This window comes from Maylandia zebra, linkage group LG15, assembly GCF_041146795.1.
Source record: "Maylandia zebra isolate NMK-2024a linkage group LG15, Mzebra_GT3a, whole genome shotgun sequence".
Taxonomy (NCBI): Eukaryota; Metazoa; Chordata; class Actinopteri; order Cichliformes; family Cichlidae; genus Maylandia; species Maylandia zebra.
Window position 1 is genome coordinate 21,146,361 of NC_135181.1, and position 24,876 is coordinate 21,171,236.

The 24,876-nt window shown below is 38.1% G+C and overlaps 1 protein-coding gene across 2 annotated transcripts; it reads left to right on the top strand.

Moving 5' to 3' along the window:
* The first annotated feature begins 11,056 nt into the window (after positions 1-11,056).
* vgll2a (vestigial-like family member 2a) lies at positions 11,057-24,378 on the top strand. 2 transcript variants are annotated; one of them, XM_012918945.4, is made up of 4 exons: positions 11,057-11,274; positions 12,920-13,157; positions 15,995-16,492; positions 18,504-24,378. In XM_012918945.4, the coding sequence occupies exons 1-4, from the start codon at positions 11,197-11,199 to the stop codon at positions 18,545-18,547; spliced, it is 858 nt and encodes a 285-aa protein (XP_012774399.1). In that variant the 5' UTR covers positions 11,057-11,196; the 3' UTR covers positions 18,548-24,378. The 2 variants fall into 2 exon arrangements, with proteins under 2 accessions (XP_012774399.1, XP_004550724.1); XM_004550667.5 differs by having other exon boundaries at positions 18,730-24,378.
* Positions 24,379-24,876: the final 498 nt, after the last annotated feature.

The window sequence follows — 24,876 nt, forward strand, 5'->3', positions numbered from 1 at the left end:
TTAGACGTGCTATAGTTCCCTGTGAGCCATAATTACTTTTATCAACTTATTTAGCAAAATCAGAGGTTATGTTCTTTAAACTTTTATAACCCATTAGGACGTGAGGGCACTGTTCACATATTACATAGTACATATTCAGTCAGTGGATTTTTGTCCCCATGACAAACTCACACAAAAGTCTGATCCTGCCAACTAGCAGTCCCTGAACCTTCAAGGTTTTCTTTTGGAAGGCCTTCAGCAAAGTTATTCTTTCAAAACCACCACATAATGAATTAAAAAATAAAATAAAATGGATATTCAGACACTCTTTCAAAACACTGCCCTTGCTATACCTGGTGTAATAATACATTTAAATGAATTTGAAATTAAATGCTTATAAATTGTGAAAAGGTGAAAAAAGTTACACATTGATTTTGTCTGCTCTTTTGTGTCGTCCTGAAATGAAAAACAGACTCTTTGTGAGACGCGGCAACAGTTTTATTTTTGTGTCAAAATGAAGCAAATCAACTATTTTAATCAGTGTGAAATTTAATTGTAGTTTTCTATCTGACAGCATTGATTAAAACATGTTTTTATGAATCTTTTTTTCAATGTGCTGACTGCCTTTGAAATTGAGTGAAATTACTGTTTCAAACGTGAAAAGTGAAAGAGTTCACCGGGAGTGCAGTGGAGGTTAAGAGGCTTTCAAAAGGTCCACGTGTCTCGTGCTTTATGCAGCACTTCCGTTTCTTTGTTTTTATATTCTGCGTCGCTTGTTCTTGCTCAGTTCTTCAGTTCTTGTCTTGGTTCATATTCTGGCTTTTTGAGCATTTCTTCTTGCTCCTTTGATCTACAATCAAATTCCACAAATGCTGAGAGCCTGTGAAAAATGCAAATAACAGTAGAATGCAATGGTTTGTAAATATCTAAACCCATATTTTTTCACAAAAGAACACAGAAAACATATGAAACTGTGCAGCTCCCCAAAAGTGTAGGAGAGGAATGTTGTCCCATTTTTGTCTGATGGGAATCATGATGTTCCAAATGCTTTTAATTGGTCAAAGATCTGGACACAGATCAGTTTCCCACGTTACCTCAGTCCATTTTAAATGAGCTTTGCGCTTTTGGCTTCTTCTTTGCATGGCAGAGATTTTGCTTGTGCTTTGTGGTGAACTGTGTTCCTGAACCCTCGCTGTGATTTCATCATACCTGCTAATGCAGCGCTGACCGAGGACCAGAAGAACACGTCAATATTTCTTTCAACCTTGTCCCTTCTGCACAGAGAATTTTCCAGATGCTGTGAACCTCTGAAGATGAGGATTCAAATTCACAGTTTTTTGCTGACTGGTGAGCCTCTGGTTACCTTTACTTCTGAGAAACTCTTCCTCTGTAAGATACTTTTTTTGATTCCCAAATATGTTATCAAGTTGCTGCCTAATTAGTTACAAAAGTCATGACCCTGTAACATCATAGCCTAATGCTGCAACTGCATTGACGAGTGGCATCAATTTGTGGAGATTTTTTTACTGTTTCTCCAACAGTTCATGTCATTAAATGGATTACATGGATGCACGGATCAGGGCGATCCTGATATATGTATCCATATAATCACCTGGTGGCAATCTGTGTGTATCAGCATTTTGTGATCCATTGTTTTGTTTTATTTTAGTACTAACAAAGCAAAAATGATACTTCACCTTATATAGGTTTTTATATAAACTTTATATAAAAGGAAGCTTACAAAAAATGCAGCACTTGCTTCTCACTCAAAATGGCCACACCCCTTATAATGTGTTACTTTAAGTCTTACTACACTTAAAATGGTAAATTATATAGAATTCAACTATTTCTACAACTGACAGGAAGGCAAAATGTGCCGTCAAAACCAAACTTTTTAATATACCAGACTAATTTCTGCTGTAAAGTGACCAGTGGAAATTAGAGGAACTGCAGTTTTTGGCACTTCTGATGGGATTTGTTGTTCAACCTCTTGTTGTCATTTAAAGGTATCTACTGTGCAAGAGATCACGGTTTGGGTTAAAATAAACCTGTCTGCAATATTCTTCACATGAATAGATGTAGTGTGGCAAGTCCCTCCTCTTGACATGAAAATGTAACAGCTTTTGTTGTCAAATATAATGTGTCGCTGTGAGACTGGGCTGTTTCTGTCTTCCTTCCTCTCTCTCAGTCTCTCACAAAGACACACAGAAACACACTCACTCGGCTTTACTGATTCTAGACGTAAGCCACAAGTGTGTGTGTGTGTATGTTGCCGTGTCTTTGTGTGTTTCAGAGCTGCTGGGGAATTCCTTTCTTTTTTGACGTTTGTGCAGTTTTGACTGTAACTTTACAACACCATGCTTAAAGCAGTTGGAGTTATTCCATTTAAGGTCGTTAGGTCGTTCCCTTTATGCTGGCACAATTAACCTTCGACATGCAGATGAAAAGCAGCAAAAATATTGCATCAAGCATGTAATATTTTAATGGCCCCAGTTAACTGCGGCAGATCATCCCCTCATTTTAAGCATCATATAAAGTAATTCTCTACCACCCTCACCACACATGACCCCTCAGGTGCTATGAAGCTGATAGAATATTTTTCCATTAATATAGATCCATAAAGAAAAGGAAAAGAAATTAAAGTTGCATAAATATATTGGCTGTCTTGAAGATATTGATTAGCTTTAGCCTTAAGGAAAAAAAACAGTTATTGGGTTTAAAGAGGACGCTGGCCTTCACGAACAACAACGATACAGCGAACACATCCCTGGGAACAATTTCTGCCAAACAAAAACATTTCGCCTGGGTTTTGAATTACAACATACCAAACAGATTTTACACTTTTCTTCCCGATCTTTGCAGTTAATGAAACATGAGATATATTCACAGGTGAAACTTAAATATTAGTAGTTTATTATGTTAATTTGAACTGACTTTATTGAGTCATCTCACATTAACCTGTATTAAATCAGTTCAAATTTTATACCTAATTTTCCTAACAGGCTACCACACAACCACCACGCATAAAATAATTAAAGAGCAAAACACACTTTAGACGTTATTATAATAAAGTCATCTATCTGTTCATCTTGTTTAAGAACCCAACAATTCATTCAGTCTCTCCATTGATAATTGATGTATATTATTGCCTTATATTGCAGTTTTTAAAAAGGCTCTTGTAGTGTAGGTATATTATTAATTTTGTTCTGACATGCAGGATATACATTAATTAAATTTAAAACACACACACATGCACATATATATATATATACATAGAAAACAGTTAGACAGTAACGTGTGAAGCAGTAGTACACACAGAAACATACACACAGACACTGTCCTTGATGGCGTACTGGTAGACCATTGGTAAATGGAGGGTCATGGTCGGGTCTTCCTCATCTTGTGGCCAAACAAAACCGGCACACTCCTCCACCATCAAGGAAACGCTAGGATGGTTGAACAGGATGAACTGTAACGACCACACTTATAAACACACACACACCCCTGCTCATTCATTCTCATGTACGTGAATCATGTTAAATGTAAAATGATTCAACATTTTTGTGTTTCAGCTTCTTTGATGTGAAGACTTCTTGTTTTTGTGATTAATATAAACCTGAATATGTCTGGCTCTGGACTGAACAAAACAAGAGGTCTCAAGTTCCCATCTTCCATCTAGGTCTTACATGTCCATGTCAAAGACAATCCAAATATGGATACCACAGGACAAAAAATAAAATAATAATTACAGCCCCAAATGAAAGAACCTGAAGAAAACAACATTTATTTTCTTTAGGCCCCAAGGACATAATATTCTGGGTAGAAAACATTCTCCTGTAAATAATGTTTTGCTAATATATCTTAAAAAGAACCCCAATAATGTCAAAACACATTCTTTAATTTGGAAATATCGTCTTAGTGACAAAAAAAATGGATAAACTAATTAAATGGAGTGTATGAAAAAGAAGGTAATTACCTACAAACCGAAATAGGGACAAATGAAAATGGCTCCTGCTGATCAGAAGCTATGGCAAAGGATTGTCTTGCAATAAACACAATAAAGTGAGACACAACCTTGAATACTATTGACTACTATAGGTGCAAAGGAAGTGTTATTCTCTTCTCTTCTGTTGTGTGTTATTAAATGTAATTTCTTTAAACTCTATCATCAGTTCACTATATTAATACCTCATTACAAGTTGCTCCCCTGTTTATGTTTATGTGTCTGCAGCTTTGCTGCTGTGCTGTAACCGACTAATACAGCTAATGGTGCATTAAGCCCAAATAAAATATAGTTTTCCAAACTGTACAAAACTGATCATGACAACTAACTAACTATTTTGATCTGCCTGCGTATGTCACGGTTTGGCGGAGCTCTGTGTGCTTAGCAGTGCGTTTATTTACAGTGATGGAAAAACATGACAATAAATCCCCGTGCTCTCCCGACTCCTGTGACGTGTCCTCTTCCCAGTGCTACTACTCCTGTCTCCGCTTCTCCGTGATGAGCACCCCGTGCTCGCTGTCCTCTCGTCTCCCCGCTACTCCTGGGGACATAAGAGAGAGGCAGCCATCAGACACACAATAATGCAGCAGACTTAAACTAGGACCTGGTCGAGAGACTAACGTGAAGCCACGCAATGATCCAGCGTCGGTGGGAGCTCCAAGACTCTCCTAAGTAGCTCCCCCGACGAGCCCTGATCAGCAGCAGGTGTGTAGCTTCGGGTGTGGCCAGTCCCCTAGCAGGGCCACACCCACCAGGCCTGAAGGCGCCTGCAAACAAGTGTTCAGACACACACACACACACACACACACACACACACACACACACACACACACACACACACACACACACACACACACACACACACACACTCATATCTACAAGCATGGAGAAGAGGGGCAGCAACACCAAAAATACATATAATATAACAAGTCCATGACTGCCCATGGTCTGAGCGACCCAGGACCCTGACAGCCTATCTAAGCTCTTTCTAATCGAAGGTTTGACATCTGCTTTAAAGTTGTACAGAGGGAAGAGACGTCGTCACACTCAAGGAACAAATGAAAACAAAAAAAAATTGATTCACTGAAGTGTTCACCTCTCTAGAGGAAAATGAAACAGTACTCTATCTTTGGTAGACATAACATGAGGATCAGCTACACAGTTGCCAGTGCCAGGAGTGTGTGTGCAGGTTTGTGTGTGTGTGTTTGTACATTTGTCACAGCTTCCAATCCCAGGCGGGCACACCAGAGTCAGTTTTCAGCTCAAACTCCAGAGCTGTTTATTGTGTGCTAAAGAGCACTGATGTTTTTGTGCGTGTGTGCGTTTTAATGCTAAAACATGTCCGGGAAAGACAGAGCGTGCTTAGGATCACGTACTGTAAGTCCACACGCATGAAAGGTTAATTTGGGTTCAAAATGCATTTCTCATTTGATCCACAAAAGAATCGAAATGATTTAAGCTTTGAAAACCTAGCATATATACAATATTATTACAGTTGAATTATTGTCAAATGTTCCAATCACCTGTTAGATTTGGGAAAAGATCATTATTTATGGAATTAACGGTCCCTTCATAATGCTAACCCTGCAGGTTCAGAAATGTGTGTTAAAATTTAAAGTCAAGAAAAAATGAAGATGTCCCGTGTCTTTTTCTGATTACTGATTTTTTGCCTCATCTTGGTGGAAACTTGTGAAGAATTCTGAAAAGGAAAAAACAGCCATTGAGCTTTTTTTGTTAGTCAGATTGAAACTGCAATGACCTGAAGCTAAAGTGGATTTTGGCTATTTCCTTCCACAAGGGATTGCTATAGCAGGTGTTATCAGAGTTTGACCACAGATGCCCGACCACCTGCAGAAGGCGAACCTTTCACTTACCAAGCAAACATGGTAACCACTTTATGATTGAAGACAATGGTTTACTAAGTTCTTTCATACAAGTAATACTAATGTAGACAAGATGGTGAAAAATGCTTAATTTCCAAAGTTGGGATTTAAAATAAAGCGTACCAGCCAAGTGAAATGAAGTGTGGCTCAATCTACTGTTTTCCCTTCCTGTTAAAGAGATCATCTGCTTTTACTTTGTGTTTATTGAGGCTTTTTATCTTTGGTCATGGAGCACTTATCTAAATCCATGTTACAAAATGCTTCCCACAAGGAAAGATTTTAACGAAGCAGCATAATATTCATGGTTCACATGTAGGGTTAACCAGCACAAAAGTTCATACGGCAAGTTAAAAAATAAAGAGGAAGAGACCCACTCCAGTAACATCAGCAGCTGACTTCCTGCTTTGCTGCTGTTGTTTTTGAGAGCACATGTTCATATCTCAAGTTGTGACCATATAAAATTATGTCACTGTAGAAAAGACACAAGAAAAGTTTTCGAGCATCTGTTAATCTGATGCTCAACTTCTGCCTTGACTTGGACTGCCCCGAAACCGACTTAAAAAAAGCTTTCTTTCTCCTTCAATGTTTATCTGTGGTGAAATAATTTCATACAAAGAACACCTCCAGATTCTTCCAAAAACCTTCCTCAAATCTATCAAACCTGTGAGTGACAGCAGATAACACTCCTGATTGAAAATTCCTCATTGAACCTTGGCAGTCCCAGTTCCATAATACACACACACAGGCCGATCATTGAATGGTGCCTGTGAGATGAGCTGAGCTGCACTTCAATGGAAGATATTTTGGGTTTTAATAGCTTCTCTGGGGCACTTGTGGTGGGGAACAGGTGTGCTGGTTGTTGGAGGGGGTCAGCTAAAAGGACAGTCGAGTGCCAGAATGACAAAATCAGTACAAAGGATTATTACTGCACAGGGGGAAAATTCAACATAATGGTTACATTAGTGTGCACTCCCATTTTTATCTGTAATGTTTATTTATAGCCCAGGGTTGCTCTTTACACAGGTTTTTAAAACTTTTCTAACATTTAATTAGCATGCAGTATGATTTGTGAGTCAGTTATTATGGTAATGTTGAAACAATAATCCATCCATCCATTCGCTTCCGCTTATCCTTTTCAGGGTCGCAGGGGGCGCTGGAGCCTATCCCAACTGTCATAGGGTGAGAGGCGGGGTACACCCTGGACAGGTCGCCAGTCTGTCGCAGGGCCAACACACAGGGACAGACAACCATTCGCACTCACATTCACTCGCACATTCACACCTAGTGACAATTTGGATTAACCAATTAACCTATCCCCACTAAGTGTATGTCTTTGGTCAGTGGGAGGAAGCCGGAGTACCCGGAGGGAACCCACGCAAACACGGGGAGAACATGCAAACTCCACACAGAAAGACCCCGGCCTGATGTTGGAATTGAACTCAGGACCTTCTTGCTGTGCGGCAACAGTGCTAACCACCGTGCCACCGTGCGGCCAAAAGCTAAATGCAAAATGATAGGAAATGCTTTTTTCCTTTGGACAAATCGGTCAACACAACAAGCCTGCACTGTAAAATCTAATTAGTTCACAGAACTCAAAAAAACCATGTAAACTCGTTGCCTCAAAAAATTGAATAGTTTTTCTTAAGATGATTAAGTTAGGGCAACTTACTCATTTTGAGTACACTGTACAGCCTCGTTAGTTCCCAAAACTCAAAAAACTATGTAAACTCGTTGCCTGAGTAAAGTTTACTTAAGATGACTAAGTTAAGGCAACTTATTCACTTAAAGTACAGAGTAAAAACCTATGTAGTTTCCAGAACTCAAAAAAAATATGCAAACTCGTTGCTGAGTAAAGCTTACTTAAGATGACTGTTAGGACAACTTATTCATTGCAAGTCTGCAGTATTAAAAATAACTTGATATTTCTGACTGTACAATACTAATTGTTTACCTACTGACAAACATTTCAAGTTGCCGCGCTTACAAGTATGCACAGGCTCCGACAACTGCGGCTGACAAATGCGATCCTCCTTTTCCCCAGATTACCCTTTCTGGTTCACAAAATAACCTTTTAAGATATTTTCAGGCGAGAATGTAGCTGTGTAATGCTCAAATTAGAGCAGGGCGATATGACCAAAAATATTTATCACGATATACATTTGAAAATTTGTGATAACGATATAACTGACGATATAATTGACACTAGACAAAATACTTTACAACTCCACAGCTTTATTAGTGCAAAAAACCCCATCAATGTATTTTCACTTAAACTAGCAGCTGTTTTTTATGTGCATTAAAGTTATATAAAAATGTAACAGTGCAAATGCAAATTCCTTGCTGACAGTTTAACCAAAAGGCATTTCCAGTGGAAATTGGCCGACATATCCTCAGCATAACCATGTATAATATCCACAAAACTTAAAAAGAGGTTATACACACACAATATGGTAATATTATGTTAAAGCACAGTAGGTATCACTCCGCGAGGCTCCTGACTACGATGCCGTAATGCTCCGACAATCCATCAAGCGGTGCGCTTCATAGCTTAGCAAAGTCATACTAAAATATTTGACAGATCTTCGAGCGCCGCATACGACATAAAATCGTTTCGAGGTCAGTAAACACAACCAGAATTCATACATAAGGCACACGGGATTATAAGGGGCACTGTCGATTTTCAGAAAAATCAAAGGATTGATTTTAAGTGTGTCGTATTTTCCAAACAACACAGTAATAACGACGGTCCGCTAGCATGCGCTACCAAAAATAATGCTTTAGACGAAAGCTAAACCAGTTCCACACCACTGAAGTTGGAGCATTTTTACAAACCAATTCTGGTTCATCCATTTCATTTAACGATCCACTTATTTAAATCGAGTTCTAATAACAAATTGATAAAAACTGAGTTCAGCCTATTTAATATTTTTAATTAAACACAATATTAGATTTTACAGTGTGAGGAAACTTTTGGATCACATGCTTTGTTGAGCCTTGGATCGCCTGACTGTGAGTCAGTGGGATTCGCATGTGTAATGCAATATCTATCCTGACCATATTAGACCTTGCAGATTCAAAATAACAATTTTTAAATGATAACAACTAAAGTGAACCAAGAAGACCGGTTTGGCAAAAAAAAAAAAAAAAGAAAAAAAAGAAAGAAAGACAGAAAGAAAGAAAAAGAAGAAGAAAGAAATATAAATAAATGCTGATGAAAAGGCAAACAAATAAACAAACAACAAAGTTTTAATAACTCTGGTGCGAGGTAAACGTATCTAATTTAATATAGCCTGAAGCAAAACTGATTCTTTTTTTTCTTTTTTTTTAGAGTTTTTTAGGACAATAATACTATTGAGATTAAAAATATCATTGGCAGCAGTTCAGAAAGATGTGGTTAGATAACAATAACACAAACACACACAAATACACACTGCAAAATTCACCAAGGAAGTTCACACATATACGTAAGAGTGCGATACGAAAGCATCCAGACTAAATTAAATCAAAACATCAGAAATGTAATCATCACAAACACAAGGAAGCAGATGCAGTAATGTTCAGAGATAACATCTGCTGACTGAAATATTATCTGAAGTATAATATGTAATATGAAGTATTATCCTCCAGGTCTCTTAAAATGATCTTAAATTATTTTAGTATGATTCAGCTTCAAACCTTTTGCAAGCGTCCTTTGAAATTCTGTAGAACACAATAAGAAAAAATAAAAAATTTAAAGCACAATATACCATATAGTATATTAAAGAATATAATCACGTGAATCACCTGATATATATAAAAATGAGAAAAAACAAAAGGAAAGCTAAAAGTGAGCTGTTGTCTATTAGCATAATACATTGTTTTTATTACACTGTAATAAGTTTATTCTTGTGCTGTTGTTTTATAATTGTCAGTAATATTGTTAGCAGGGCTTGAAACAAATATAACTGCTGTATATTATTGTGTTATATTGTAGCTTTAAAAAAAGACTCTTGCAGTGTAATTATATTACTAATTTTGTCCTGACATTGGCTTTGTAGATGTTAAATACACCAGATTAAATTAAAACCTGGTGAAGCTGCGTGTTACAGTAAGTCTATGAATTATGACTTTTTCTATTTTATTTCATGTAGATCACACACAAGTCTACATATTTATACACACTCACACTGACATACCACCATACCGGGAACAAACTATCTGACCTTTGACCTCCAGAATTTGGGCAGCCGTTGAGGGATTGGGGAAGTTCATAGCTTTACATTCCACTCATTGGTTGGTTTCATTTGTTTACTCATTCAATTAGCAGGAAGCAGCAGTTGTTACATTCTCAACTGTGACTTCAACCACGAGGAAAACTTCAGCTGGGAGCAATGACAGCAGCTCTGCACCATCATACTCACCATAAAGTCTTACTGATGGAAGTTAACATAACCGACTTGTCAGCATAGTCTTTGTTTAACCCAGTATCACTGGGTATTACACAAATTTTTAATTTTGGGAAATATCATTTTCAAAAATCATGGTACTTATTATCCAACGCACAAAAGCAGAAACCTAATTTCCCATGTTTAAGAGAAAAAACTAAATAAAACCAAAACTTACAACTTGATATGGTGTTGATTATTGATTAGCATATTATTATTGTTAATAATGAAAATAAGAATAAAGACAAGTTACCAGGTAACCTGGTGCCACATAGGTTCCCCACAGACCCACCCCCAGTGTCTGGGTAAAAATACACCGCTCAAACACAGCATTAAAAGCCACATGTCTCCGTAAAGTGTCAGCCCATCGGGACACGGGACCTCTGAGGTCATCCTGTGGTGTATGGCAGAGTTACAGCAGGTCCTTTGGATCCTGCGTTTTAAAGTCTCACTTGGAAATTGGAAATAATGAAGGAAGGAGTTTTGTAAAAAATTTCCACGACTATGATTACAGAGTTTTCATAGAGCACAGTATAATAGTATAATTATCAAAAGTATAAGTGAAGATTTTTTCATTTTTTCCAGCAGACGCCTGAGCTCCACGCTTCAGCGGTGTCCTTTGGTTTTCGGTAATTAGAAGCCCATTAAGGCGGAGGCGGAGCTCTGTGCTCGGATTGGTAGGAAGGAGGTGTCAGAATGGGTGTGTGGCGGGAGGAGGAGGAGGAGGGTTGGAAGCTGTAGGGGTTCCCTTCAGTGTGAGTCCAGTGCGTAAAGAGCGCAGAGCGGCTCAGCGGAGAGAGTCTGAGAGTGTGCCGCTTTCCACCACTTCCTGGATTACTGTTTCAGCTCCGTCCGACCATACACGCTCTATCAATGAAGCTTGGTTCTTATCCGTGATTTCTTCGCCATGAGCTGCCTGGATGTGATGTACCAAGTGTTTGGTCCTCAGCCTTATTTCAGCTCCTACAGCCCCTATCACCACCAGGTACGGAACACACAGACATAAAGTGTTTTATAAGACTTATGTCTTCACTTTAGGCTGCAAGCCACATGCAGAAACTTTATTTAAAGTCAATAAAACTTTATTACGCATAAATCCAAAAGATAAAGGCCATTAAAGCGCACAACCTAAACTTACAGCCCTTAAAAGCACTCTTTAAAAACAGCGCGCATTTAAAAATGTGTTAAACAGACAGTTAATCACCGCTTAGGATCTTATAAAAATGATTGTATCACTGCGCTACCTGCTGCAAGGCTCAAACTCGCTACACAAAACGTAAAGTGTAGAGAAGTTTCAAACTCAATTTTGCGTCAACAGTTTATGTTGTTTGCATTTATCTCACTGTTAAGTTACCTCATAGGTTATATATGTGGTATAGAGTCAATTGCAGTATTAGATAAACATTCTAATTTAACGTGGTCAAAAGTACAACTAAAATAAAATAATAATAAAAAAGATTTAATGAAGACTCATTTGCTTTACAATCTTTTATCTCTTTACTTGTTTTAAAATGTATTTATTTATTTATTTATTTATTTATGTATTTATTTTCTTGCTTTAAAATATTTTTATGTGTGCTATTCAGACTGCAACAGACATTATTTGCTACTCGGGTTTTATCTTTAAGTGCAGTTGTTAAAGTAACATCAGTAAGTTTAAAGTAATATTGTCACTTTTTGAAAGTATATCTCAGATTGTTTTCAGCTTAAATGTCCTTCATCTACTAACAAAACTTTTCATATTATATTTGCTTCTGTCAGTGGGACCTCTGAAGCCTGCAAGGGTCATAAGTTAGAGAGTGACTAGTTTTAAACAGGCTTTTCTAGACCTGTTAAAGAGCTTCTTTTTTTACTCTCAGTCAACATCTACACATATTTCGCATAGTGCTACAACTCACTTTGTCTGGTCTAAACAGCCTGGGGATGAGCCTGTTCCAGCTACACCACATGATTATAGTCTAGATTTTCAGTGCTTGCTAGACAGCAAATTCTAATCCTTTATTTTGTTTAGTCATTTAAACTGAACTTATCATATAACACAGTAATTATATATTCAATTCAATTCAATTGTATTTATATAGCACCAAATCACAACAAAAGTCGCCTCAAGGCGCTTCATAGATACAGAGAAAAACCCAACAATCATATGATGCCCTGATGTTACTTAAGTCATTTACATATTGTTTTAACACTATTATTGATATATTTTTATTTATTTATTTGTAATTATCAGTTACTATGCACACATTTAATACATTATTATATTTTAAAACGACCATTTACTTCACATGTTGATAATATCAGCATGTTCCAGTTTATTCATTCATACCTGGAAGTATTAGCTGGTTTTTTGTTTTTTTTTTAAATGACCAAAAACTGCAAAAAACGTTATTTTTTAAATTTCAAAATTAATGCCAAATTTGTAAGTTATTATAAAGTTTAAGACAATGCAGTCTCAGACAAGCAGATGCTAACTGGGTTCCTTTATCTTCCTCTAAAACCTGCTGTGTCCTTATAGAAATATATTTTTGATGTCAAATGTCATGTCAATACAAAAAATTATATATGCATCAGAAGCATGAGTATATTGTTTTATTACAATCATATAAATATATCTGTGTCCTTTTTAGAAGTTGGCTTTGTATTCCAAAATGCAAGACCACCAGGACAGCGGCAGCCGGCTTGGCCCCCCGGCGATCAAAGAGGAGGACAAGGAGCTGCCGCCCGGTGCCGAGTACCTGAGTTCCCGCTGTGTCCTCTTCACTTACTTCCAGGGCGATATCAGTGCGGTGGTGGATGAACACTTCAGCCGAGCTCTCAGCCAGACGAGTGCATACCCCGCGTCGAGCAGCCACAAGGCCGTAAGAGGTGTGTAGTATTTCTTTTTGTATATATGTATGTATACATACACACACATATGTGTGTATTAGTGGATTATTTTGTCAGTATTTTGAGAATTGTAGGCAACATTTCTCAACATTTCACATTTCTACTCATGAAATGCCTTAATATTCTCAGGTTGTGTGGTGTGTGATCTTTTTTCTGATGTTGACATTGGCGGACTCAGCGTTGTGGCCCTTTTCCACTGGTGATACTTAAATATTCCTGCATATTTGCCACTTATTTCTTTTAGTGGAGTTTTATGCTGCTTTTCATTGTCTTTAAATATTAAAGTGATTGAGTAGAATCAATTATGCCCCAGGCATCTATTTACATGCACTGGTGTGATATTTTTAAATGTGTAATGCCAACTTTTTATAGTGTTTTTTTTTAGGAATTGTCCATGTGTATAGAAAGGATAATGGAAAGTTGTGTGTCACGTATGTCCCCAAACGTGTGTATGTCTTTAAAATAGTAGGATTGATTTTAATGCCACCTTTTGATGTGAACCATCACTAACAATGATGAAAGCTGCTATTTAACTTTAGTGGTAGAAAATTACAAGTGAAATAACTGATTGTATCTATTAAATATAGGAAACATACATATGATAAATACAAATAGTACGATAAGTAGGTATTCAATAAGTAGGCGTAATTCAGCCTGTTCTTGTGAATAAAAAGAAGAATTTAGTCTATAAAGAAACGCCTCTGAAACAGCTTTCAGATTATTTAGAGGGAGAGACGTGTTTCATATGCACCACAAGTGTGATAATGGTCCATTGTGCAAATATCTTAAAATGAAAACAGAAGTTTTACTGACTATTACAGTAAAATCACATAAATAGAATCATTTTTTATTTAAAAAAAACCCCATCATGCTCAACATAATTATATGTTGTGTCCTTCTAAGGGGGGAAAAAGTTTTTAATTGAGCCTTGACTTTGCATTTTCCGAGGAAAATTCAGTGGAATAATCCTGCTTCAACACTACCGTGACTTCATCAGAGTCAGAGGCCCAATTACAATCTGGCAGCTACACCCCCCTCCCTGCATGCTTTCAGTCCCTTTGCGCCTTTGCGTGGACGGTCCCCTACATTAAGTGCTATTCCAAACCAATTAGCCTTGAGTGGAAGTGGGTTATAAACCCACCAAAGCCAAAGCTGCACCAGTGCAGGCTTACTAACCACACTCTGTGAAGGAAATGAAATTGAAACGGAGCAGTTGTATTTTCCAATAAGTAATGGACCCGATCTTAATACATCCAGACACTCCAGATGCTGATTGCAAGTTCCTGTTTTGAGCTGAGAAAGGCGAGAACATCCTAGAGGTTGCCGCTACGATTCTACCATATCCATTAATTAAGCGATCCTTCAGCAGCCACAAGTGTGACTCTTCGTGGAGTTACACTTGTGACGGAGCGGGAGTGTGAAGGGGCCGGATTGGAATTGGACCAGAGAGCACAAAAACACAAAGCAAACTGATGATCAACCCACGCCTGATCTAATTGGTTTAGGATAGAATTCTCAGGAAGTAATAAATCCAAGGCGGGGGGGGTTGCCATAATTGGTGCCCAAGTGCAACGTCCCCAACAAAATAAGAGAAAGGAGACAATGCAGATAAAAATACTAAAATAATTCAGTGAATTTTAGTCCCAAAGGAAATATGAGAATGAAATAACTCAACTACACCTGAGCACTCATGTCTGAATTTGTATTTTTTATTGTGTAAACTATGGCAACGAAAAAGAGATGATAACAAAAACATATGACAATATGTTAAGAAATCCACATTGTGTTGCTGCCAGTTATCTGATTTGGAGTGATTTAAATATATGCAACAACAGGAATACCTTTACAGGGTCAGATTAAAGATGGTGAGAGCTACATATTTATCCAAAGATATAAATTCAGTGCACAATTAAAAGTATTTGCCAGGAATTTTCTCATTTATTTTTTTGTATATCGCTTTTAATGACATTACATCTATCACAGGTTTCGCTGAAGTGAAATCCTTTTTAGGGTCACGTTAACCGGTGATTCTTTCCATCAGCTAAAGAATTAAAAGAAACTGAATTGGTATCCCCATTAATATTCAGTTTTAGCTGTGTAAACATAAAGGGATGATAAAAGCCGACATAAAAGGATTCATTCCTTTATTATTTTTGAAATCTATGCTGAATTGAGTTGCTTTTCCTTTCTTCCCGTTTAGCAAACACTTTTTAAATCCAGCACCTTTATGTAAGTTTTATTAGCAAAAAAATGACCGATTGTGAGTGAGGAAGGAATTTAAATTGTCGTACCATTTTGTAACAAAACTTACTATCCTCAAGCCTCACAATTATTATTATTATTATTACTCAGCAGCGCTTGCTTTAAAATTGCATCGACTATTTTGCAGTCATTGATTATCTTGTACATAAAATATCAGAAAAATGTGAGAAATGACCATCACAAATACCACATTGCCAAGGACACAGCTTCAAATTACATTTTTAAACTGTCTAAAAAAACTAACTGATTCCACTTGCAGTGATATTAAAGAAAGAAAAGCAGCAAAATTCACATTAAAGGAGCTGAAAAGACTGTATTTTATGCTTTTTTGCCTTAAAAAGATGATCAATAAGTTGCGATAAATTCAATACGCATACCATAAATTATGACGCTAAAAAAATGATCCTTGTTTCAAAACAACAGTCAAGAATGAACCTTCAACCACAATGTGTTAACATTATTCAAGCTACATACGTTTTAAAAGTCTAAATAAGTAGGTGTGTCATACTTATGAAATGAGTTTCCTTCATTAATGTGCATTTCTATCTTCACAGATGGATCCTTTCCTATGAGCCAGAGAAGTTTCCCTCCGTCTTTCTGGAACAGTTCCTACCAGCCGTCAGTCTCCTCCACACTGGGCAGCGCTCTGTCGGCTCCCCACACAGAGCTCTCCTTTCCAGGTGACCCTTACTCCTCTGCCTCCCTGCACAGCCACCTCCACCAGCCCAGCCCCGATGCCTGGCACCCATCCCACCACCACCACCATCACCACCATCACCCTTACTCACTAGGAGGTGCTATAAGCACCCAGAGCTCAGCTTACCCACGTCCAGGTGTTCACGAGATGTACGGCACAGCGTTCGACCCACGCTACGGCTCGCTGCTGGTGCCGTCAGTGAGGTCGCACCACCGCCTGACGTCCGGCAGCTCGGTACCGGGGCCCAGTGGCTCTCCCTGTGACCTCGGGGGTAAAGGGGAATCGGGGACGGGGTCGACCTGGAGCGGTGCCTTCACGGGGGCAGGAACAGAGATTGGACTGAACATGGACACAGGTACTGCCAATTTTGAAGTCGATTTATTTTAGGATCTGCATAGAAAACTGCATCTTCTGTCCTTCAGGTAACAGAAAATTCAACTCAAGTGGGCACTTGAGCTAAAATAGACAGAAAAAAGAAGAAACAGCTGGATGATGAACAGGAGGATCTCTCCTCATCAGAATTGCAACAACTGTCATATGCACTAAACAAATAGAACTAACAAAAGGCTGAACTGCAGCACACACATTCTGCACAGTTATGACAAAATGACTTTTACACCAGCTTTTTAGTCAGCAGCCTATTTTTAGTAAAACAGTGATAAAACAATGATGAGCTTTGTGCTTGGGGAAGAGAGGCCCAGCAATTCAACAACCAAGTTTAATCAAAAATCTAAAATATTTTTGTTTGAGTAGAACCGCTTTCTTTGTAAAATAGTTCCGAACCAAGCACTGGAAGGTAAATTTTGCAATAAAAAAACCCTCAATTTAATTTTTGGATATCTTCTTGTCATCGCATAAGTTAAAAATAATCTTTTAACATGCAAAATTTAACATTTTTAGATAGCTAAAGTTATTTGAATCCTATTTAAGGCCTCAGCTTTCAGATTAAGATGTATTATGCTTTCTCTATTAATGCTCTCTAAGCTTTTGTTATGAAACAATGCAAACTTCATGAATGGTTAGAGAAGAAAAACGAATTAATGGCAGAATCCTGCAGTGGATAAGGTTTAGTCTGCTTGCTTTGCCTCAGGGGTCGATGGCCAGTATTTTGGTGAGTTGTGATGAGGCCCTCAAATTGCATGTCGGCTGGTCATTGTTTACTTAAAATGTTAGCTTAAATAAAGAGAGACCTGTTATGTTTTTCTTTATTGACTGTCATACATATTTTTGTCAGTATATGAGCCAAAAGCTCAGGTTTAATACTGCTAAACACTTGATTTTTGAAAGTTCTTCCTAGTTTTAGGAATGAGTGTGGATATCCAAAAGAAATCCTAAAAGAAAGTTGGCTTAATCTGCTTGTGTAAATCATCCAAAACTACTCTAGTACTGAGTAATAATAGGACTGAGAACTCCTCGGATATCAAAGATCTCAGAAAGAGCACGACCTTTAATTGGAAATTGAGATAAAAATGTTTTCCCACACTAAGAGATTCAAAGCAAACACAGAAGAATAATTGTTTTATATTGATTTGTTGTTGTGAGGTTAGAACAGAACAGTCTTAATACAAATTGCAGACTGGATTGATTTAAATGCTGCGTCGCATTCTTCTCATTGGATTCGTTCACATTGTTAATTAGTATTGGTGAAAGACACCGAGAACAGACGTATCTGTGAAGTGTCAGTTACTGGATTTTTTTCTTTTAAATACTGTTTGAGAAGAATGAAAGGCTCGGGAAAACTGTGTAATGAGATGCAAGGTTAACTTGTTATGGGACTGAAGTAATTGAAACAAAATCAATCAATTGAGCTTAAGATGTGAGCTTACACTTTGACTTCGAGTCGATGAAAACCACCCGTGAAAACCAGTAAGTGACATTCATATTGACACTGATATCAGTCTTTTAAATGGATTTTCTGCTGTCTATATTGACATGCTAAACCTTTGCTGCTTGTTTGTGCAGATGTTGAACTTGGTTTGTCAAAAAGCGCACTCATTTAGAAAACTAATTAATAAATGAGGCTGCTCTAGCATTCATTATAACCTTCTCTTTCTGTGTATCTCTCAATATCTAATTGGGGGGAAACAGCTTTAGTAACATACTGTGAAAAGCAGAATGAAATAACGTTCTGTTTCCCTGCCTGAGATCAACTTACACAAGTGGTTTAAACCAACAAACTGGCTGTCAATCAGCACCTTAACACCAGCTGTCAACTTTCTTTTCTGTTGCTGTCGCGCTTTCATCCCCCTCTGCCTCGGGCAGTTCCTTCTGCTTTTATCAACAGGGCATTTGCGCCTCGTTTTCTAATCTACCTTCTTTTCCTTCTCTGTCTTTTCTTTTCCTGCTTTTCTCTCCTTTTCTCTCAGGTCTGCCAGCACAGGATAAGAGCAAGGATTTGTACTGGTTTTAGAGACCACTGAGACCCCCCTCCCCCCTCTTCTTGTCTACTACTTTGGCTGTAGCCGCTTTCCTGCACTCCTGCTCTACTCTACTGCTGTTGTGGGATGACTGAGAGATAAATTGACAGATAGACAAAAACAGTGAGGCAGCAGTTTCTTTTTCCTGCTGTAACGGCTTCTGGTTTACTTGCAGCTCTGTGTTACGGCGGACTGTGCAGCAGCAGTGCAGCCCTGCTGAGCTGAAGGGCAACAGTGTGGATACACAGCGAACATGGAAACAAAAGTGGACTCGCAGAGGGGAGAGAGAGAAAATATGATCTTGATGGATATGGACAAAGACAAGACTCTTTGTGCTTCTGTAACAGGCAGGGACAACATTCCTAAAGTGGAAAAAGTCTTTGGACAGACGGACAGAGACACATGTGCTGTCGGACTCCAAAGACTAGCGCCTGAAAGGACTTGGCAGGACTTGCCTCACTGGGGCAACTGGGCTCAGACACTAGGAGTGTGTTATGGCTGGAGGAAAGGCCACGCTGGTGTCACGGAGGCAGCACAGCAAGATTTTGGCTGAGAGCGAAGGGAGGAGGACAAACTTTTTGGGTATACATGGAGTAATGTTTCATCCGGCACAGCACAGTACACATTAAATGTAACCTGAATGAATGAATTTAAACTGATATCAAAAGATATTTAAGCCATGATTACAGCTTCAAACCTTAGAAATTTAAAGAGGCATATTTTTCCTGGCTTGTAGCGCTAAATATCCATCTTAACTGTTTTGATGTGAGATGCCCAGTTTTTTATACATCAGCTGCCTTCTCCTAAAATTGCACTAAGTGACAATGTGGTGTTTAAAGTGGCAGACATAGCAGCAGTACGTCATTCCAGAAAAAATGAGCACACCATATTTTTTTTAAATCCACCATCTAGAACTATTTCCTCTCTACCAAATTCAGGCCCTGTCTTTCAATGTGCCACATGGAAACTATGTTCAGCAGGTGTAGCTTGTCACGAAAAAAGCAAAACAAAACAGGCTTCTGGGTCATGATTTGTAGAAGGAGACACAATTGCAGTTTTTTTTTTTAAAAATATCCACATTATTGGTGCTTTGAACACCACAAGATGAATGCTGTGTAGTTCCACTGAATTCAAGAGAAAGGCAGCTAGTATCTCCAAAACTGGGAAAATATGGGAAAATGTGTGAGGTTCCTTTAAGTGTGCTCATACATTTTAAAGATGAAGCAAACTGTTGTCTCATATGGCACTGTGCAAAGTTAGGGCTCAGTAACACAGACCTGAAGATCAATCAGTAATCCCCGCAACCTCTAGTCGTGAGGGACAAATGTGGATTCGTTGAGCCATTGGTGAATGGTTGCTTGTGGTTGGTGGCCACCACCAGGTAAATCGTTGCCCGGAGATGCTGACTCATCTGCAAAGACTTGCCATTCACTCGCCAGGATGTTGTGAAACTTAATAGTGTGAAGCTGGAACTGCCTTCAAAGTAAAAGTGACTTACTGCTGAAACCAACTCAGTTTAAAGTGCACAGTTTTTACTTTAAGGGCCAAAGGTCTCCATTTCAAATTTGCATCGCAGTTTTGACAGTTTCACTTTGCTTTTTGAGTAGTTGGCGAATGTTAACAGACAATTCAGCATGACTGAGGAGCTCTGCTTTTGACTGAAGCAATCGCAAGGAAGTTTTTAGTGCTGCACTGTATATCTCCATGTAACCATTTTGACATTACCAACCTCAAAAAAACAGCTTTCAGTCAAAATGCACACTTCAGCATAGCTAACCCGATGTCACCGCTTGGCGTCTAGGCCTGTGTCACTGAGGATTTAATATATATGACAATACCACAACAAAGATGTTGGAAAACAAATCAATATCTTTACAAAATGTTTTGTTTTTCTTTACATTTTTGATGGTTAATAACTGCAGATGGCTATGATTAACAGGATAGGAATGCAGACTTTGTTGCCTTTGAGTGTAGCAGATACACAGGCTGTTAGCTCAGTAAGCATAGATTTGATGATTCCAAAACATCTCAAGTGCATTTGGTTTAAAATTTAAAATGTTTTCATCAAGGTTACTGCAGGAGCATTACATGTTGCATTACGTGCTGAAATTATTACACCAATTATACTGCACCGTTTTGCTGCCTTTCTGTTTTATTTGTGTTTATACTGAAAATCTCAAGGTTCAGGAACTTGTGATGTTTAAAAATCACAAGTTCCTGTTTTCTTGGCATATTGAGCACATTGTTGGCCCTGACAGAAAAACCTCTTCCACCAACATGTGATGTAAAGGTCTCTAAACATTTTATTTGTAGTCCAAATTGAATCACACTTTAGGATAAATATCACACTTTTCAAACTTCACCAAATCAGTGCTTGCTTGAAAACGCTGCCAACTGCTTCTTCTTGGTCATAACCCAAACAAAAATAACCCAAAATACACTATTAAAGGGGACCTGTTATTGCTTTCTTTACTATTTTTGGTCATTCACAATAACTCACACATTTTTTTCTTTATGTTTTGCATGGAAAATTGGAAATAGGATCAGTATAGTGGAGCATGTGCAAACACAAATGCAAAGTTTGGCCATTATGAAACAGCTTGAAAGTCAATATTTGGTATGACCACCTTAATTTTGTTTAAGACAGTGCATATCATGGCAGGAGATTTAAATTGTTGAGCTAGTAGGTCTTTGGGAATCACCTTGTTGGTGCAAAAATATGATTTTATTCCTTTTAAACTGTTATCTTTGGTGGTGTTTTTCATAGATTCAGCTATAGGAATGTGCTTATGCAGCAGCTTGCTACTAGCAAAGTGCCTACTGTAGATATACAATTTAAAACTGGTTCTTTGCTAGGTTGTTACTGTAGACACAACAGTGGTTAATGCTTTGAGTTAGGTGCCTTTTTATACTTGAACGATTTAAGGGTTCTCTGAAAATGGTCAGGTACAAGGACTGGACTAAAAATGAAAGAAAAAGCAGGAAAATGGCCAAAGAAAACAGTGATTCATGCAAAGCTACTCTGGTAGAGTCCAAGAATGAAAGTTCTGAGCTGTAAATAAGCATGATAGGTTCCCTTTACACAACGATAACTCATGTCACAGAAAATATACTGTGACATGGCGATACATTTACAGGTTAACTGAGACATTTGGTGTTGGTTGAAAAACCACTTAAAGTGGATTAAAGCATGTTGCCATGGTATATATTTAATGTAAAACTACTTGATGGGTCGAACTGCATAACCAGAGCCTTTTACCTACCGCTGATAGACTAGGAGGGACATTTCTACGACAGCAGCAGATTGACCTCTAAACTTCACTGCAGAGCGGACTGTGCTTACCTCTTTGTTATGAGCGTTTTATGAAACTGTATGGCTGTGTCAGCAAAAGAAATGTGAACTTCACACGAATGGCTGCTGAGTGAGAGAGAAAGAGTGGAGAAGTCTTTCAGATGAATGAGGAGAACGTCGGCTATTTGAGGCCACTTGACTCTTTCTCTCCCTCCTCTCATGCAGCTGTCATCGACAACTGCTCTTCAACTCAGCGAACACACACATGGACGCACACTGTCCTACTGTGCAGTGTCCGAGCCAGGCCCAGGGACTCGATAAAGGGAGCATTTAGTGTGAGCAGAGTCCCGCCCTACTGGGACAACTGGTGCGATGTAAGTAGAGGGAGCAGAGGACGAACACACAACTGTCAAAAGTAATTTGTGAGCTTGGATGTATGTACAGGCGTGTGTCTATTTCTATACTTACAAGGGTCACAATATCCAGCCAGCCTAAAAACTGACAACAATTCAGGCATCATTTTGTCGTTTGCACTCTGCTAATTGTAAGATGTGGATTATTCATAGGATTATACTAAAGGTTCAGGATAAATGGCATTATTTTATCTGGGTTTAAGTGAATTTGCTTACAGAAATACTGTGTGTGAGGCTGCAGCCTGATATAGCTTCTGTGTCCTGTCTTTGATTTTCATTGTCCAAATTACACACAAGACAATTTGCTTAAATGTAATGAACATGGCTTAGTAGTGAAGTCTGTTTCTGTCCTGCATGGTCCACGGGAAGTATCTGGTTACACTGGGAAGTGGATCAGAAAACTTGTTTTGAGCCTTCTCTTAAACAAACGCTAACAGAAACTTGGTGGCAGTCTCCTGAAAAGGTAAAGTTAGCAGTTGGTTAACAGCATAAATTTGTATAGTTAACCGAAATTAAAACTGACCAAAGAATCATAAACCATTTCAGTGTAACCCCATCAAATGGATTACACTGAAAATAAGCTAATAAAATAAGCTGAAAGTAAGTTTAAAAAAGATTTCACATGTTTTTCCTTATTTTCTGTTATATATACATACAGTTAAAATTGGGAATGTTCACATTCACCAAGGCTGTGGTTCAAATAATGAGGTCAGCATGTGAACAAGTAATCCATGTGAGCCAAAATCTCAGGCTTCAGTTTCAGGCAGTTTTTTTCTTCTCCTGGTATGAGATCAAAAAGACTGGATATCGCTAATGTGGCCATCTGCTGTTAAACCTTTATGTTTAAAAGAAGCAGCAAAGAGGAAAAACAATAGATAAATTGGCTTGTTTCAGACAGAGGATCATCTGAGAGAGGATTGTTTCAAACTACAAAGCTTTTCTAGTAAAGTGCTTATGTTTCTCAGTCAGTGGCTCATTCATTAGCTTCTTGACTTCCAGCTGAATTTCTTCCACAATTATAGATGTTCAGCAGGGAAAGTTTTACGGGACACTTGCCACCTTGAATTCACTGATTCCTCCATGCAATTTGAAACCACCCCGGCCTCCTCATTATGTACTCTTGGCATTGTTGACTTAGCATGGTTCTCAAATTTTTCAGAGATGCCCTCCTTGAAAAGCTAAGAAACACTCCCCCTGTCTTCTCTCTCCAGCTGTGCAAATTTTATTGATAATCTACAACCACAGGGGCACAACAAATAAAAAAAATCATGTTAATTTGACCGCCAACATACTAATAACATAAAGTAAATATTTATTAAGGCAGGAGAAAGTTTGTCCCTGCTGATATCAAGCTAGATCACAGCGTTTTCCATCTGTCCAGCCACATTTGCTACTGTAGGTCCCGTCTAAATTCACTAAACAAATTTCCCACGTGTGGGACTAATAAAGGTTATCTTATCTTATCTTATCTTATCTTATTGTTTTGGATTTTTGTTTTTTAATAAACACAAAAGAACTTTTCTTGAATGTGCCACGCTTTTTTTTAACCAGCTGTTTTTGGCTGTAATACTTCCTGGAGGAAGAATGCAGGTCTCAGACCTCTTGCAGCTTTACATCTTGTTTTGGCTGTGTTTTTATTAAAAACAGCAAAAAAAGGAGAAAAAAAAAAGCATTTGTCAGGCCAGTAATGCATTTAAAACAAGTCCTTACAAGAATAGCAATGTGTTATTTTGCATCGTGTGTATCTGTGTACGTCTGAAGTGACCACCTCTGCAGCCATTTATGTGAAACTGTGAAATACTACTCTGTCATTTTGTAAAATACCGTTTTCCGGGTACATTCTGTAAATCAACAGCCACAGCATGCAGCAGTGTTCTCTGTGAATATATTGATATATGACCTGAAGTATTGTTTCTGTCAATCTTGCTCCAGTGTAAAGTCTTTGTTTGTATTTGCTTTCTGCCTGTAACTATAAAGTGACAGCTCTGTCAGGTTCAAAGATGTATTGGCTCTCTCCTCAGTGACTGCTGCTCTCTTATTTTCTTCAAGCAGTGAAATGCCAAAAAGGTTTGAACAGAGTTTACTGCTGAATAAATAAAGCACTGTTCAACATTAAAAAGCTTGCTTGTTGTTAGCTGTCCACTCACATTATCTATTTACTGTTGAGACTACTTGTGAAGCTTCTGTCTGTCTGTCTGTCTATCTATCTATCTATCTATCTATCTATCTATCTATCTATCTATCTATCTATCTATCTATCTATCTATCTATCTATCTATCTATCTATCTATCTATCTATCTATCTATCTATCTATCTATCTATCTATCTATCTATCTATCTATCTTATAAGCATCTCAAATAAGCAGTTTCCTCCATAACCCATGCACGAATTATTCTATATTCTATGCTCTCTTCCTTTTCTGTGTGTGCGTATGTAAAATATTTATTGCATTTTCTAACTTTTTTATTACAAACTGGTGTGAGATTGTGTTTCAACTGCCCCCACTCCCCAAAACGAAGACTTGGCCTGTACTCAAGGCTGCGGGTTTTATTCCCACTATCCACTCTATGTACTTCCCCCACTCTCCGTGTTTTCCTTCATGTTATTCCACTGAC

Coding starts and splice junctions, on each gene's coding strand:
- vgll2a (XM_004550667.5), top strand. CDS start 11,197: ATGAGCTGCCTGGATGTGATGTACCAAGTGTTTGGTCCTCAGCCTTAT. Junction 13,158..15,994: donor CAGCCACAAGGCCGTAAGAG/GTGTGTAGTATT, acceptor CTATCTTCACAG/ATGGATCCTTTCCTATGAGC. Junction 16,493..18,729: donor TGGACTGAACATGGACACAG/GTACTGCCAATT, acceptor GTTTACTTGCAG/CTCTGTGTTACGGCGGACTG.